Source organism: Bos grunniens, chromosome 2 (assembly GCF_055505025.1).
Source record: "Bos grunniens cultivar Pamir isolate PY7600 chromosome 2, Bosgru_T2T1.0, whole genome shotgun sequence".
NCBI lineage: Eukaryota > Metazoa > Chordata > Mammalia > Artiodactyla > Bovidae > Bos > Bos grunniens.
In genome coordinates, this window is record NC_141166.1 from 83,283,819 (window position 1) to 83,298,545 (window position 14,727).

At 36.1% G+C, this 14,727-nt stretch overlaps 1 protein-coding gene and 1 long non-coding RNA gene across 2 annotated transcripts in view; one reads left to right on the forward strand and one right to left on the reverse strand.

Annotated features, from left to right (window-relative positions):
- The window catches only part of ARHGAP15 (Rho GTPase activating protein 15), a 700,275-nt gene that overhangs the window by 126,331 nt on the left and 559,217 nt on the right, over positions 1-14,727 (forward strand). Inside the window, exon 5 of the mRNA XM_086368469.1 lies at positions 71-158. Coding sequence (XP_086224595.1) covers positions 71-158 — 88 coding nt within the window. The remainder of the gene's footprint in view (positions 1-70; positions 159-14,727) is intronic.
- Positions 1-14,727, reverse strand: part of LOC147378281 (uncharacterized) — a 70,842-nt gene that overhangs the window by 4,820 nt on the left and 51,295 nt on the right. The window lies entirely within an intron of this gene.

Below are 14,727 nucleotides of genomic sequence, written 5' to 3' on the forward strand. Positions count from 1 at the left end.
TTGCTTATGCAATATTTGTGCTAATTTCTTCAAGTAATACTGCTTTTTATTTGCTTTTTTCTCTCCTAAGGAAAAACTGGACTACTTCCTGGATTGTTCTTTCTAGTCGGAAAATTGAATTTTACAAGGAGTCCAAACAGCAGGCGCTGTCTAACATGGTGAGTAGTTCTCTGTGTTTACTATTATAATCTTCATAGAAATATTGTTGAATTGAAAGTTCAGTTTCAACAGAAATCGCACTAAAGCCTCCAAGCTAGCAACATCTGAAAGCAGATGGAAGAAATGACTCAATAAACTTTTAATCAGATGAAGGGAAAATAGAACTTAGTGTCTGTTTTATTAAGTGGTGCATTTGGAGAATAATCACAAAATGGGATGAATAGTGAGCAGCTATCTAGTAATGGGAAGGTAACACTTTAAATTAAGGTGCCATTTATAAATGCTTTATTCTTATTTATGAAATGATCACTAAATGCAGCTACTTGCTCAAATAATGTATTATAAAGCATGTTATAAAATGCATTAGTAATAAATGCTTAACGGATGAGACTATGGGAAGCTGTTTTAAAGAATATTATAGGACGTAAATCGTATTAAACCATGTATGTGCATCTTTAATACATGAATTTAAGTTGTTATCTAGCATGCTATAAAGTGCTTCACACATTAATAAATAATAATAAGCTGTTTATAAATGGCACCTTAATATAGAGTGTTACCAATGAGGAAATACTCAATGTTAACAAAGTGATTTTTTATCTTAGTCTAACTGTGACTTCACTACATCCAGCTAACCTTTCTGAATAGTTCTATGACTCAATCTAATGGCACTAATACAATTTCTGTATCCTGTAGTTATTACAAAGTGAAATTTGTAGGGCTTCTTGATTTGTACCTGGAGGAAGACCTTACAAATGCCCACTGAGATTTGACAGTGATCCTAAGTAGGAGCAATTCTGAGCTAGTTACTGGGGCAATACAAGCTCAAAACCTCACTGCCCGAACACGAGAGCTGCCACACGATGTCGGAGACAGTGGGCAAGCAGCATATCTGACAGCCTCCTGATTAAGAAGGACTCCGGGCAGGAACCAACCTGCCATACCCCATTGGCCTGATGGGCAGCCAGGAAAGGGGTCTCCTGGCAGGAATTAACCACAATGAGCTAATTTGTATTTGGCAGGTAATAAAACGATGGAAAGTTCTTTGCTTTCCAGCCACTAGTGGTGTTTGCTATGTAATCCTCTTTAAATAGGAAATAGAAAATCATTTGCTAGGAGATTTTTTTTTAAAGGAGAAGATTTTAGTAAGAACAAAAGGTAGCATTTGGCTTGCTCCTGATAATTGCAATAGCCTTTATCCCCAAGTAGCTTGCTGATTTTTGGAGTCTCAGTGCAGTCCAATCTGTAAACTAATTATGAAGAAATTAAAAATATATCTCAGTCCTTTGTATTTTTAATTTAAACTGCCTCGGATATTTGTTTTAGGGTTTTGTTTTTATTTTTTATTTATTTTTTGGCTACAGTAATGTTGAGATAATCTTTTTTAAGAAAAATAAAGTATCCCTATGGCCCAGGCACAAAACAACTCCCATCCACCCACGGGTCCTTTGTCTTCCCTTTGAATGAGTTCTGAAGGGAAAGTCAGGAAGGAAGGAAAGTAGCTTGCCTTTCTGAGTTTGGCTGCTGAGAAGATGATCTTTGTCTTGCTGGGTGAGAAGAATGCCATTGGAGCAGAGTTGATATGAATGTGCTGGGGTAATGGGAGAAATTAGATTTCAATTTAAAGTTTTTGGCTTGATTTTATTATTTTAATCTCATACCAGGAGATATAATTATCAGCTGCTTAATTTTCTACAGGTGGAAGAGAACCCCCCTTCCGTAATAGGCAGACCTGAAAGTCACCTCATTCATTGCATGCCTCCAGATCAAGCTTCAGAATTGTTGTAAATTGAAAATAGGTTTTACCTTCAGAAAAAATTTGTTAACCTTTGTGTTTTTTTTGGAGGGGTAGTCCCTATTTATTATTTACCGTCCCATTTTCAGTGCTCTTACAATTTCTCTCACTGTCTTTAAAGCAAATTCAGGGCAGTAACTATGTTTGTGGTAATGGGGGAAAGAATCACAGATTCCTGTTTGTACTGCATGAATTGCCTTGTTAGTCAGCTTCTTGGATACATTTCTAACAAGCATTAAAGGCTTGGTGGGATAGCCCACATTTACCAATACCAGTCTCAGAGAAATGATATGATGATTGCCAGACCTTGATTAAAGATACTGTGGTTTTATTTTGAAAGAGATTTATTCTCAAGTTTCTGAATTTCTCTTGTGCCCCCTTACACATGCTCTGGTATTATTGTTCATGGTACTTTTGGGGGAAAGTCTACCCTTTTCTGCAAGGGGTGCATAGAAACTGCTTAAGTGAGTGCAGAATGTGTTTAGAAGAGTAAACGATATTTTAATGTGTATAGGAATGATCTTCAAATGCTAATGCACTGATGAGACAAACCAGCAAAATGGCTAGGAGAAGGGTTTTGAAGTTCAACCACAGAGGACTCTATTCTAGTTTGCCACTTAGGAACTGAAAAGAGTTATTCAACTGCTTTGAGTTTCAGAATCCTCATCTATAAAGTGGGGATAGTAATATTTGCCAAGATAATTAGTATGGAGTAAAATTAATTTATAAAAATATACACAATAATCTTAAAATAATTATTATATTCCAATATACTCTATTAAAAATAAATATACTATATTCTGTAGTACATAATATGAAGTATAATGTATTAAATTGATGCGAAAGTAATTGCAGTTTTGGCCCTTGAATTTTAAATCAGTATAGCTAGGCTCAGGCACATCTTTATTAATCAAAAAGGAACCATTGCAATCAACACACTTTTTGCCCATGAGAAATAAGTCTGTGTATTCCTGTAGTGTAAAAATCTGTGCTTCAGGCTTCACTGAACTCTTGGAAAGCATAGTCTCCATCCTGCTGGTTGTGGAAGCATTTTCCCTGCAAAAAGTTGTCAAGATGCTTGAAGAAGTGGTGGTTGGTGAGAGGTCAGGTGAATATGGTGGATGAGGCAAAACTTCCTGGCCCAATTCGTTCAACTTTTGAAGCATTCGTTGTGCGATGCGTGGTCATGGAAAAGAATTGGGCCCTTTCTGTTGACCAATGCTGGCTGCAGGCATGGCAGTTTTCGATGCATCTCATCAATTTGCTGAGCATATTTCTCAGATGTAATGGTTTCCCCAGATTCAGAAAGCTGTAATGGATCAGACCAGCAGCAGACCACCAAACAGTAACCATGACATTTTTTTAGTACAAGTTTGGCTTTGGGAAGCACTTTGGAGCTTCTCCTCAGTCCAGCCACTGACTTGGTCATTACCAGTTGTCACATACAATCCACTTTTCACACATGTCATAATCCAATTGAGAAATGATCCACTGTTGTTGCACAGAATAAGAGAAGACAACATGTCAAAATGACGGTTTTCTTGATTTTCAGTCAGCTTATATGACACCCACTTATTAAGCTTTTTCACTTTTCCAATTTGCTTCAAATGCTGAATGACCATAGAATGGTTGATGAGTTCTTCAGCAACTGCTTGTGTAGCTTTAAGAAGATCAGCTTGATGCTGCTCTCAACTGGTCATGGTCAACTTCCAATGGCAGGCCACTTCACTCATCTTCAAGGCTCTCATATCCTTTGCAGAACTTCTCGAACCACCACTGCATTGCACATTCATTAGCAGTTTCTGGGCCAAATGCGTTGTTGATGTTGCAAGTTGTTTCTGCTGCTATTTTGAACTCTAATAAGAAAATCACTCAAATTTGCTTTTTGTCCATCCTTTCCATAGTTTAAAATAAATATAAACAGCAAGTACTAAGTCATTAGCAAAAAGAATATCAAGTGAGAAATGTGCATTCAGATGATGTATAACCTAACCACACTTATTTAAGTATGTATTCCAATATCAAATGGCAAATTTCAACCATGCAAAAACTGATATTATGTTTACACTAACCTAATAATTATAACTTATCATTGAATTGAGTCACTTGAATTGATTCACACATGCAGAGAAGAAAAAGTATATTAATTCAAGGAATGCCAGCATGTATAGTCTCCAAAAAAAGAAATATGTATCCACAGGCAGCATAAAATATTGTTTGTGAAGCCATTTCTCTATCTGGGGTTATAGATGTAACATCCTGATGTCCATATATACGTTCCATATGTATCTTCCTCCATTGCCTCTTACACTTACTGCTTTCACATTTAATACAGCATGTCACAGACTGTGGTGCCTGATCCCACATTCCATGTGTGACAATATTTTTTTCTCACTGAAATTCTTTCAGTTTATAACCATGTCCCATTTTTATCAAAAGCAGTCTCTCCCCTGAAGAGAGATGCAGAATCACTTTGCTGGTGTGTGTAAATCTGAGTTTCATAGGCTCTGTGTCCTCAGTGACTTATTCAGGGAGGACTGATCTATTCTCTTTTTCTTTTTCAATAAGGTCATTAAAGAGTAGGATGGCTTTTGAATCAATAATGGATGAGTGGGCTGAAGTCCACATCTATATAAGTTTTCTTCTCAAACTGATGAACCTATAACAAAACTGCGATTTCATTGAGAAAAAAAAGAAATGGGTACATTACCACCTACTACTGCTCTCACTTTCTAACATGAAGGAAATACCCTAATCCCAAACCTAGGTCAGATAAAACTTCAGAAAGAAAGATAGTCTTCACCAAGAGAGGACACTGTCTCCTTCTTAATGTCTATATACACTGTCTTTGTTTTGTTCACTTGTTTGGTCCAGACTGGTTGACCCTCTTGTGAAAAGGAGCATTGGAAAACCAGTGGTGTCCTTAGATCTGGGTTTTCTGGATTTATAAAGGAAAAGACACCGGTCATATTCTAGATTCTGATTTGTAACTCACTTTAAAATTTTAAATACTGTCATTGGAAAATAATGCAGAATCTATTTTTAGTAAAATATATTAAACAAATTTGTATATTTTAACAGGTATTAATCAAACTTCTGCATAATCACCACCCAGGTCAAGATATAGACCCTACAAGCCCTGCCAATTATCTGTATGTCATCATAGCTTATTCCCTTGTCACAGACTTAAATGGCATCTTAGTCATTATTTTTTCACCCTTTATTATTTTCCCACCTATACCTATAGCTCTTAAAAATATAGTTTATTTCATCTGTTTTTGAATTTGTAAAATGGAATCACTGCATGCCTTTGTTTTGTTTCTTGCTTCTTTCTCTAAATATGTCTTGCTTTTTCTTTCTTTTTGTTTTAATCATTTCATATTTTTCTCTCTTGATTTGAGAGTGATACATTTTGTGTTCTATTAATGACTTGCCTGTAATTATAACTTATTAAAGACTAAAGCTATTCAAATATTATTTTAGAATGTTTTTTAAATTCACTAATCTCCTTCCCAATGTATATGCTATTTCCGTCTGTATTTTAATTCTTTCTTTTCTATGTTAACACCACTAGACATTATTTATCCTGTTTTATAGAATCAATACTGATTTATATTTGCCCAATATTTGCCACATCCCACGTTATTTATTTTTTCCTGTCTCTTAGATCTTCCTTCTAGGATTACTTTTCCTTCTGGTTGAAGTATATTCTGAGAAATTCCTGTAGTAAGGGTCTTGTGGTAACAATCTGTCTGAGCGTCTGCTTGTTTCAAATCTCTCTATTTCTCCCTCATTTTGGAAATATATATTCTCTCTGGATATAAAATTTTGAGTTGGCAGTAATTTTCTTTCAATACATCTAAAATAGCTTTCCACTGTCTTCTGTCATCCATTATTGTGATCAAGAAGTTACCTGTTAATCTAACTACCATTCTTTGGTTGCTCATAATATTTCTACAGTTTCACAATGATACATTCGAATGTCAGTTTCTTTTTATTTCCCTGACCAGATTGTTAGGTCCCCTGAAATTGATTATAGCTCTCATTAATGTAGTTTATTAATAGAAAATCCCAAGCTATTATCTTTTCAAATGAAACTTCTTTTACATTTTCTCTTGTTTTCTTCTAAGCCCCTAGTTAAACCTATGTTTTCTTACTCTAGCCTCCACGTGCTTTATATTCTTCTTTCTTTCTGTCTCTCTGAACTGCATTCCAAATAACTTCTCTTGATTTATTTTCTCATTCCTTAATTCAATCTCCCTTTGTGATAATCATTGTTTTTTTTTTAATTATTATAATTTTAATTTCTAGAAGTTTATATTTTTAATTTACTATGTCATTGTTACACTTGTTTTATTCACTCACACACATTTAAAAAACTCACTTTTATTGTGTGAAAATTAGAAGGCATTTTTTTTCCCAATATTCTGTGTCTTGTGATTCTAACATCTGAGCTCTATGTCAGTTTCTGCTGGTTCTCACTCATGTTGCTTTGTTTCGCTGTGTGTCTGCTTACCTTTGACTTTGTGCTAATCGTTATTAAAATAACATGAGAAGTTCTCCGAGGTCTAGGATAAATGCATCCTACTCCAGAGTGTTTTGCATTTTCCTCAGATTATCTGTGGGCATGTCCAGTGATTGATTAGATCAATCTAACACTTTAAAATGTTCAAGTTATGTGTACATAAGAGGAGGGCTACAGTTGTGCTATATCTTATCAGGGACAGAAGTATTCACTCCTTCTTCTCTTACATTGCTCTTCTACAACAAAGGCAGTCTTCTTTATAATCCCTTGGGATTGGAGAAAAGCTACAGGTTTAATATTAGTTTGCCTTTATCTTTTGATAATGCCCTCAGACAAGGTGTAGTTGTGTTGATTCGATATTATGCTTTCTCTCTGGGTTCAGATTCTCACCTCTAAAAAATACTTTTCCTTGGAAGTTCCCACTATCTTTTCAGCTTTTCAATTTTTAAGGTAAGTTTAAAAAGAAGTATTTTATCCAGCACTTTTCATTGTTTTCAGTGGGAGAGTTGATCCAAATAGCATAGTTTCTCATTACAATCTACCTCACTTTCATTTAAATATGCATTTGGTTAATCAAGTTTGTGCTATTTATATAAGCCTTGGTGGGAAAAGACTTCATAAGAATATGTATTGAAATCCTACAATGAACAGCTTGCTCGTTAGGGCTACATATAAGGCATAGAGATATAATCAAGATAGTCTTTGCTTTATAGCGTCTCTGCCAAAAAAATAGGATGAGATGAAACAAGAAACATAGGAGAGTTTTTTTTTTAATAACATTTAAAGGAAGGAGAGCTCACATCTGTGAAAGATTTGAATTAGGCCTTGAAGGATGGTTATAATTTCAGTATGAGGAGATTTGTGGGCAGGGAAAATTCCAGCGGAGTAAAAAAATGAAATGAAATGAAAATGAACAATGGTATGAAGCTGAAAATGGGCAAGGTCTGTGTGCTAAAAAGAGAAATGAATTTTTTTAGTTTGGTTGGAAGATAGGATAAAAGAAAATGATTGAGAAGACTGCCATGGATTGAGATTTGCTACCAGGGGCAGCTCTTTAATAAGGTGTGTCTGTAGTCTCCAAACATTTTCACCCTAGAATAATCTCTCATGGCTCTTCTTTTAACAAATATATACTGAACAGCAATATGACCCAGGTGTTATTTGTTTGAAAATGACCGGTACTGTAATAAGGAAGAGACAAGAGAAAAATTAATTCTAACTTCAATTCATTTAGTCCAAGAGCAAAAACTTTTGCTTCAAAAGCAGCTACAGTATTATTTAATTCATCTGGTGCCAGAGACACCCTAAAGAAACAAAATTTGTCAATTTGATTTATCCTTTGAGGCCTTGGATCATATCCCCTTCCATTTTTCAGGTACACTTATCTATTTTTGTACCACCAAAGTATTTCAGTTGGCTCCTAAAATTCAATTGCAACTTTCCTCCTGTGTACCTTCCATACTTTGCGATTTTAGAGCATCTGCCTGATATGGGGTAGACCTCGGACTATAGCTATGGGATCTGGCAAATATGCACTGCTGGTTAAATATATATATATATATATATATATATATATATATATATATATATATATGGATTGCCTCATGAGGAAGAAGCTGTGTAATTTAGATAACTCATTCATTTATTTATTTTATGAACTGTTAACAGCTACTAACAGGTGTCAAACTATGTGTTATTAAACCCTAGAGATATCCAGATTAATAATATATGATCCCTACTCTCCAGGTGCTTATGTTTCAGTAGGGGAAACAGAATCATACTTAGGTTTATTATAATAGAATATGACTAACATGATAAAGAAATATAAGAAAACATGCTTGGGGAACCATAGGTCTAGCTACAGGTAGTCCTTTCCCAAGGAAACTGTGGTGCCGAGTAATGCTCAGCTTACATATCTCTTCATGTATTAATTCTACAAATATCACTGAGGGTGCTCGATGTTAAGCCACTATTCTAGGTAATAAGAAAGATACAAACATGAAACAAACTCAGATCTGTCATTTGAGGGCCTGGAAAGAAATAGAAAGCACACCCAAAAATCAAGTAATTGTAGTGAAAAAGCAGACTTTGATAATTGCTCCAGAATGTCATGGACATGGGCATGAGTTAGTTTTATGGTAACTAAGTGGAGAGAGAGATTGTCTCCAGCTGAAAAGGGTTCTAAATAAATCCACACAGGAAGTGAAGTTTGAGGACGTTTCTCAAGGCTGAAGAGGATTTCAATGCAGAAAAAAGGGGAGAGAAAGACACTTCACCTAGAAAGAAGGGAGTGAGTAATGATAAAATATGGGAAATCAATTTCTTAATTTATTTATTTTCTAAGCATTATTGATTTCTTGTATTGCTCCACATACTATGCTAGTCATTGATCTTAAAAATATTTCTTGGTGGTTCCGAGGCCTAGGGTATATATGCACCAGTCCAGACTGTTTTGTGCAGACTATTAAACCTTGAACCGGATTGTGAGAAGAGGTGATTTCTTTCTATAGGCACTGTGGAGCCCTGTATCATTAATATCGTGTTGGCCAAAAACAGATGTTACTGAAAAACCTCAACAAACCTTTTGGTTGACTCAATACTGTGTGTGTATATGTGCTAAATTGCTTCAGTCGTGTCTGGCTCTTTGCGACCCTATGGACTGTATACTCCAGGCTCCGCTGTTCATGGGGAATCTCCAGGCAAGAATACTGGAGTGGGTTGCTGTGCCCTCCCCCAGAGGATCTTCCCAACTCAGGGACTGAATCATGTCTCTTATATCTCCTACATTGGCAGGTGGGTTCCTTACCATAACTGCCATCTAGGAAGCCCCAACTACTGCATATCCTCAAATTAAGAGTTAGAGTTTTTAGCGACAGTTTGGGGGAATTAAGTATCAGCTTACGTATCTCTTCATGTATTAATTCTACAAATATCACTGAGGGTGCTTGATGTTAAGCCACTATTCTAGGTATTAAGAAAGATACAAAAAAAAAAAAAAGAAAGATACAAACATGAAACAAACTCAGTTTCTTCTACAGTTAAAAAATTAAGATAAGACTTGTTAAACTATCTGAAAAACCTATTCTAAAAATCTATGAATGGATGAGAGCAATAAGGCCTGTGCTGGTATTGATAAAGATTATATAGCAAAACAGCTAAATCTATCATCATATGGCCCAATGCATTTAGTAGATCACAGGACATCTTCTCACTCAAAATATGCACTAATATTCTCCCATGACCTGATCTTTTAGCAGTCTGTTCATTTGTAAAGAGTCCTCATACAAAGGAAGCAAATAGGGTCATTCATCTAAGGAGAGCGGAAAAATATGCTGTGGCCCAAACATGGTATATCAGCACACCAGTGAGCACCAGTTCAAACAGGGAGGTATTTTCCTGTGATGCCAGAATACGTGTTCAATGTGGCACCTTACTAAAACAAATGCATTGTGCAAACTTTATTTCTGATTAAAAAGTATCTCATTTCCACATCCACCCAAAATCAGCCCAAGTGAACCTTACTTCCTTTTATATTTATCGCATGATACTCAGAAAACTTAGTATCAATTTTGACATAAATTCTGAAGTATTATAAGCATTTTAGGGACCATTTCTCCCCTCAAACCATACAGTTATAAAGCCAGTTGTTCAATATGGAAACTACATGTTGACTGTATATGTAACTTGGATTTTTTGGCTACTTTTGTTTTTCACTTTACATTGTACAAATATTTCTAATCAGAGGCAAACACTGGCAAATTTTACTTCTAATGACAGAAAACTTTTCCAAGGCATTTAATAAACTATTAACGTTTTTAGACCAGTCATTCAGCCATAACCTTGAAAGCAAAAAAAGAGTAATATGAAAGGCTTCATTAAAATAATTTGTTTACTTTTTCTTAATATTGTTTACTTCCAATGCAGATAATGAGAATAAGCATTAATTAAATAATGCAATATATTTAATGTTCATTCACTGTAGCATGACTTTAATAACAAAGTGGACTTATTTATGGGAGTAAAATGATGTGATTTAGCAAAAAGATGAAAACAGTTTTAATCAGAAAGCTATTCATGAATTATTGAGTATTCTGTACAAAATGAATATGGAATTATTTTATCTTTGTAAAGTGAGTGTTAAGCCCTTATTCAGATCCCTGCTCAAAAAAAATCATAAAAACAGAGGTCTACAATAGATCTACTGACCTTAGCATAACAAAGCTATTTAAAATCTGTGACTAATGTCTTAATTCTTGTAATAATAGTGCTCTGGCAAAGTCAGCATGGCTTATATTGGGGGCAGATTATTAGTACAGCTGTTGATTGCACTATCATATGGTCTCATCATACATTTAAAAATTAAAAGAAAAAAAACAGTCCAAAATCTAGAGGATGACAGGTGGGCCTTAAAGAAAGAAAAGAAAAGGAAAAATGAATTCTAATATCTGATTAACACAAACTCTGTAAGGAAAAAATGAAATCAAGTGATCGATATTACTATAAATGAGGCCATGTTCTCTGGTTATAATTTTCTCAAGATTTGGCCATTAACCACAATAAATTCTGTATCTTACATAATTTTTAATAACCACAAAAATCTATGAAATTGATAGGATGCTTTATAAATGGATAATAGCTTACTGTCCAATAAACCTCACCTTAGGCTCTTTCAGAAAACTATTTTAATTATGAAGCTTGACTCTCTGTGGTTTATCATTTTGGTCAGTGTAATACATGTGATTTAGAGCTTACATTTCTCTAAGATGAACTGGACTTACTCTACAGTGCATTTTAAAACTTACTGAATGTATGTATTTATTCTTCCTTTAAAATTCACTCCTAAATTGAAATGCTCTAGGAAGCAGTATACCATATTAGGTAGAACTAGGAGCCTCTAAGTCAGACCACCTGGGTTAGGAATCCCAGATTCACATTTTATTTGTTGCTACAATCTTTGATGTTTCTACTTCAGTTTGGGGTTAATAAGAGTACCTACTTCCTAGAGCTATTGTGAGATTGTGTGAGAAAACCGATGTAGCATGCCTAGCACAAAGCAAAGATAATACATATATTTATTATTGTTGTCACTATTATTATTACATACAGCAATAGAGCATAGTGGTTAAGAGAACAGACTTTGGAACCAGAACTAGATTCAAACACAAAAACTGCCATTTAATGACTATACATTAAAATCCTTGTCTTAATCTTCTTAATAATGTAAAGATATTTCAGGTTAAAAAAAAAAAAACACTACTCACTGTCCAAATACAATTCAGAATTTCTTCAGAACTTCATTCCTTACTCATCAGTCAGTCAGTTCAGTTGCTCAGTCGTGTCCTACTCTTTGTGACCCCATTTACTGCAGCACTCCAGGCCTCCCTGTCCATCACCAACTCCCAGAGTTTACTCAAACTCATGTCCATTGAGTCGGTGATGCCATCCAGCCATCTCATCCTCTGTTGTCCCCTTCTCTTCCTGCCTTCAATCTTTCCCAGCATCAGGGTCTTTTAAAATGAGTCAGTTCTTCGCATCAGGTGGCCAAAGTATTGGAGTTTCAGTTTCAGCATCAGTCCTTCCCAATGAATATTCAGGACTGGTTTCCTTTAGGATGGACTGGTTAGATCTCCTTGCAGTCCAAGGGACTCTCAAGAGCCTTCTCCAACACCACAGTTTAAAAGCATCAATTCTTCAGCGCTCAGCTTTCTTTATAGTCCAACTCTCACATCCATATATGACTACTGGAAAAACCGTAGCTTTGACTAGACAGATCTTTGTTGGCAAAGTAATGTCTCTGCTTTTTAATACGCTATCTACGTTGGTCATAATTTTTCTTCCAAGGAGCAAGCGTCTTTTAATTTCATTGCTGCAGTCACCATCTGCAGTGATTTTGGTGTGAGTGATTTTGGTATGAGTGATTCTTATTCATACCATAGGCCAAAACAAATATTCCTGGTCAGTTTTCTGCTGCAAGGTGCTTGTGCCATTTCTCGGTTCTGTCATCCCCTAGTGGCGGTTGAAGAAAGGTTAAGACAGCATAGGCAAGTCTGCAAGCTGTGTTAAAGCTGTGAGCTCAGAAGCCTCTCACATTGTTCTCACTCTTATTCCAGTGATGAGAATGAGTGATATGGCCAAAGGTTAATGTAAAGGGGGACAGATAAAATGTAGCCTCTGGCTGTTTGAGCTACTTCCCAGAAAAAAGTCTAGACTCTTGAAGAGGAAGCACTGCACACATTTTAGTGGAGAGCTACCTTTCCCCATCATAGGAAAGAAACCAATTGTCTCAGTCCTGATTCTCTAGAAAGCAAAGCCAAAAATAAGTACCCGTGCTTCTATTTGAGAGGCATGAGCGCAGGACACAGAGAGAAAGTAAAAAGGAAGCGAGGCGGGAGATGATGGGAAAGAGTAAAGAGGATGTGTTATCATTCTGGCCTACCACTCTACACAGAGCCTCATAGAGACACTGGAGAGGGCTACTGGGCAGGTGCACCACGATTTTCAGAGAAGCTGCAAATAAACTGGAGAGAGCATGAAGCGGTCTGTAGGAGGAAAGGATGGGGTAGGAGAAGGAATTATCAGCCAGATTTCGTCCCATTTTTTGCTTCAGTTCAGTTCAGTCGCTCAGTCGTGTCCGACTCTTTGTGACCCCATGAATCGCAGCACGCCATGCCTTCCTGTCCATCACCAACTCCCTGAGTTCACTCAGACTCAGGTCCATCGAGTCAGTGATGCCATCCAGCCATCTCATCCTCTGTCGTCCCCTTCTCCTCCCGCCCCCAATCCCTCCCAGCATCAGAGTCTTTTCCAATGAGTCAACTCTTCGCATGAGGTGGCCAAAGTACTGGAGTATCACCCAGTCTCCACTCCCTGTATTGTATATATCCTGGACATACCCTTATGACTACTCAGAAAGTCAGATCCTATCCCCTGTAAAGCAGCATTTCATCCAAATCTAGAGGTGGTAGGGAGCTAAACATCTATCTGCACCTTGGCAACTGAGAGGGTCTTGCATTCCAAGAAGGTGTCTAGACTTCCACAGGAAGTGAGACCGTATGGGCCCAAGCAGGACTGGCCATCTACAGGGACAGCTGAGGCCAACTGAGTGAATGAGAGGCTAAGGAGGGAATCTGAGGGGCTGCTGGAGGTATCAAAATATGCCCAAACTACTCACATTGCAGCATTAAATAGTTTTTATGTAATATAAACGTAAGGCAATATAAGCATGCAGCAAACATGGAAGCTTTTATGTTTATTCCTGCAAGATTTTGATTCAGGATAAATACAATAAGTTCTTAAAAGGAGAGAATACTTTCTCCTCAACAAACAAAGTAAACAAACGTATAACATTCTAGTGCTCCAGATCACTAACAAGGCTTTGCTTTTCTGAAAATCTGGTTTGATTTGGTCTTGTACTGAGAAATTTCACTGGAGAAACAATTTCAGCTATTATTAACACCATTTATATTCATATACATAAAACTCACATCTTACAATCAAAGTATCCACTTCTATGTTGACAGCAGCCATACTTTAGACATTAATAAGATCAGGTAGCCATTCAGCACTCTTTCCTAAATCATTTTGCCAAAATGAGAATTTATAAGTGAGTTTTATCCTCCTGCATGATTGATTTTCCAGAAACAAAACCAGTTATGTGATAGAACTTAATTCCTCTAAACAGATTTGGTGTTTCATGTTTCAAACTGATAAGGACAATCTGAGTCTATATTCTGGAACAGCAATTAATCCAAAATAAAAAATGGTAGCTAATAACCTGTTTCATAAAATCTGAGCCTTGTCTTTGTTTCAACCACGTCGAGTAATAAGGGTATGAGAATGAGTGGCCCAATGATTTGTTGCCCACACACATGCCCAGTCTTCATCACGGAAAATGCCATCAAGTAAAAGAGCATCTGGCCTTTGATATTTCTTTAATATACATTAAAAGCCCTCAAATATCCCATAAAGAAAAATGGGAACTTAATTCCAAGTGTTTAATCTAAGTCAGGGAAAAATATATTATGGAGAGAATATGCTGTCCACTATTATTGGGAAATGGTAAAGATGTACTAAGAAATAATAGAAATCAGAAGTGGACAAGACCTAAGGTCAATTTTTAATAACTTTGCCTTTTCCAGCAAAGAGCGTTTATATGTTTTATTGTCTAGAAGAAGTAACTTTTAAATACTTCTATTTAAATATTTAAAAAATCAGTCATTTATATTTTAAGTTTACCCAGAATAAATCT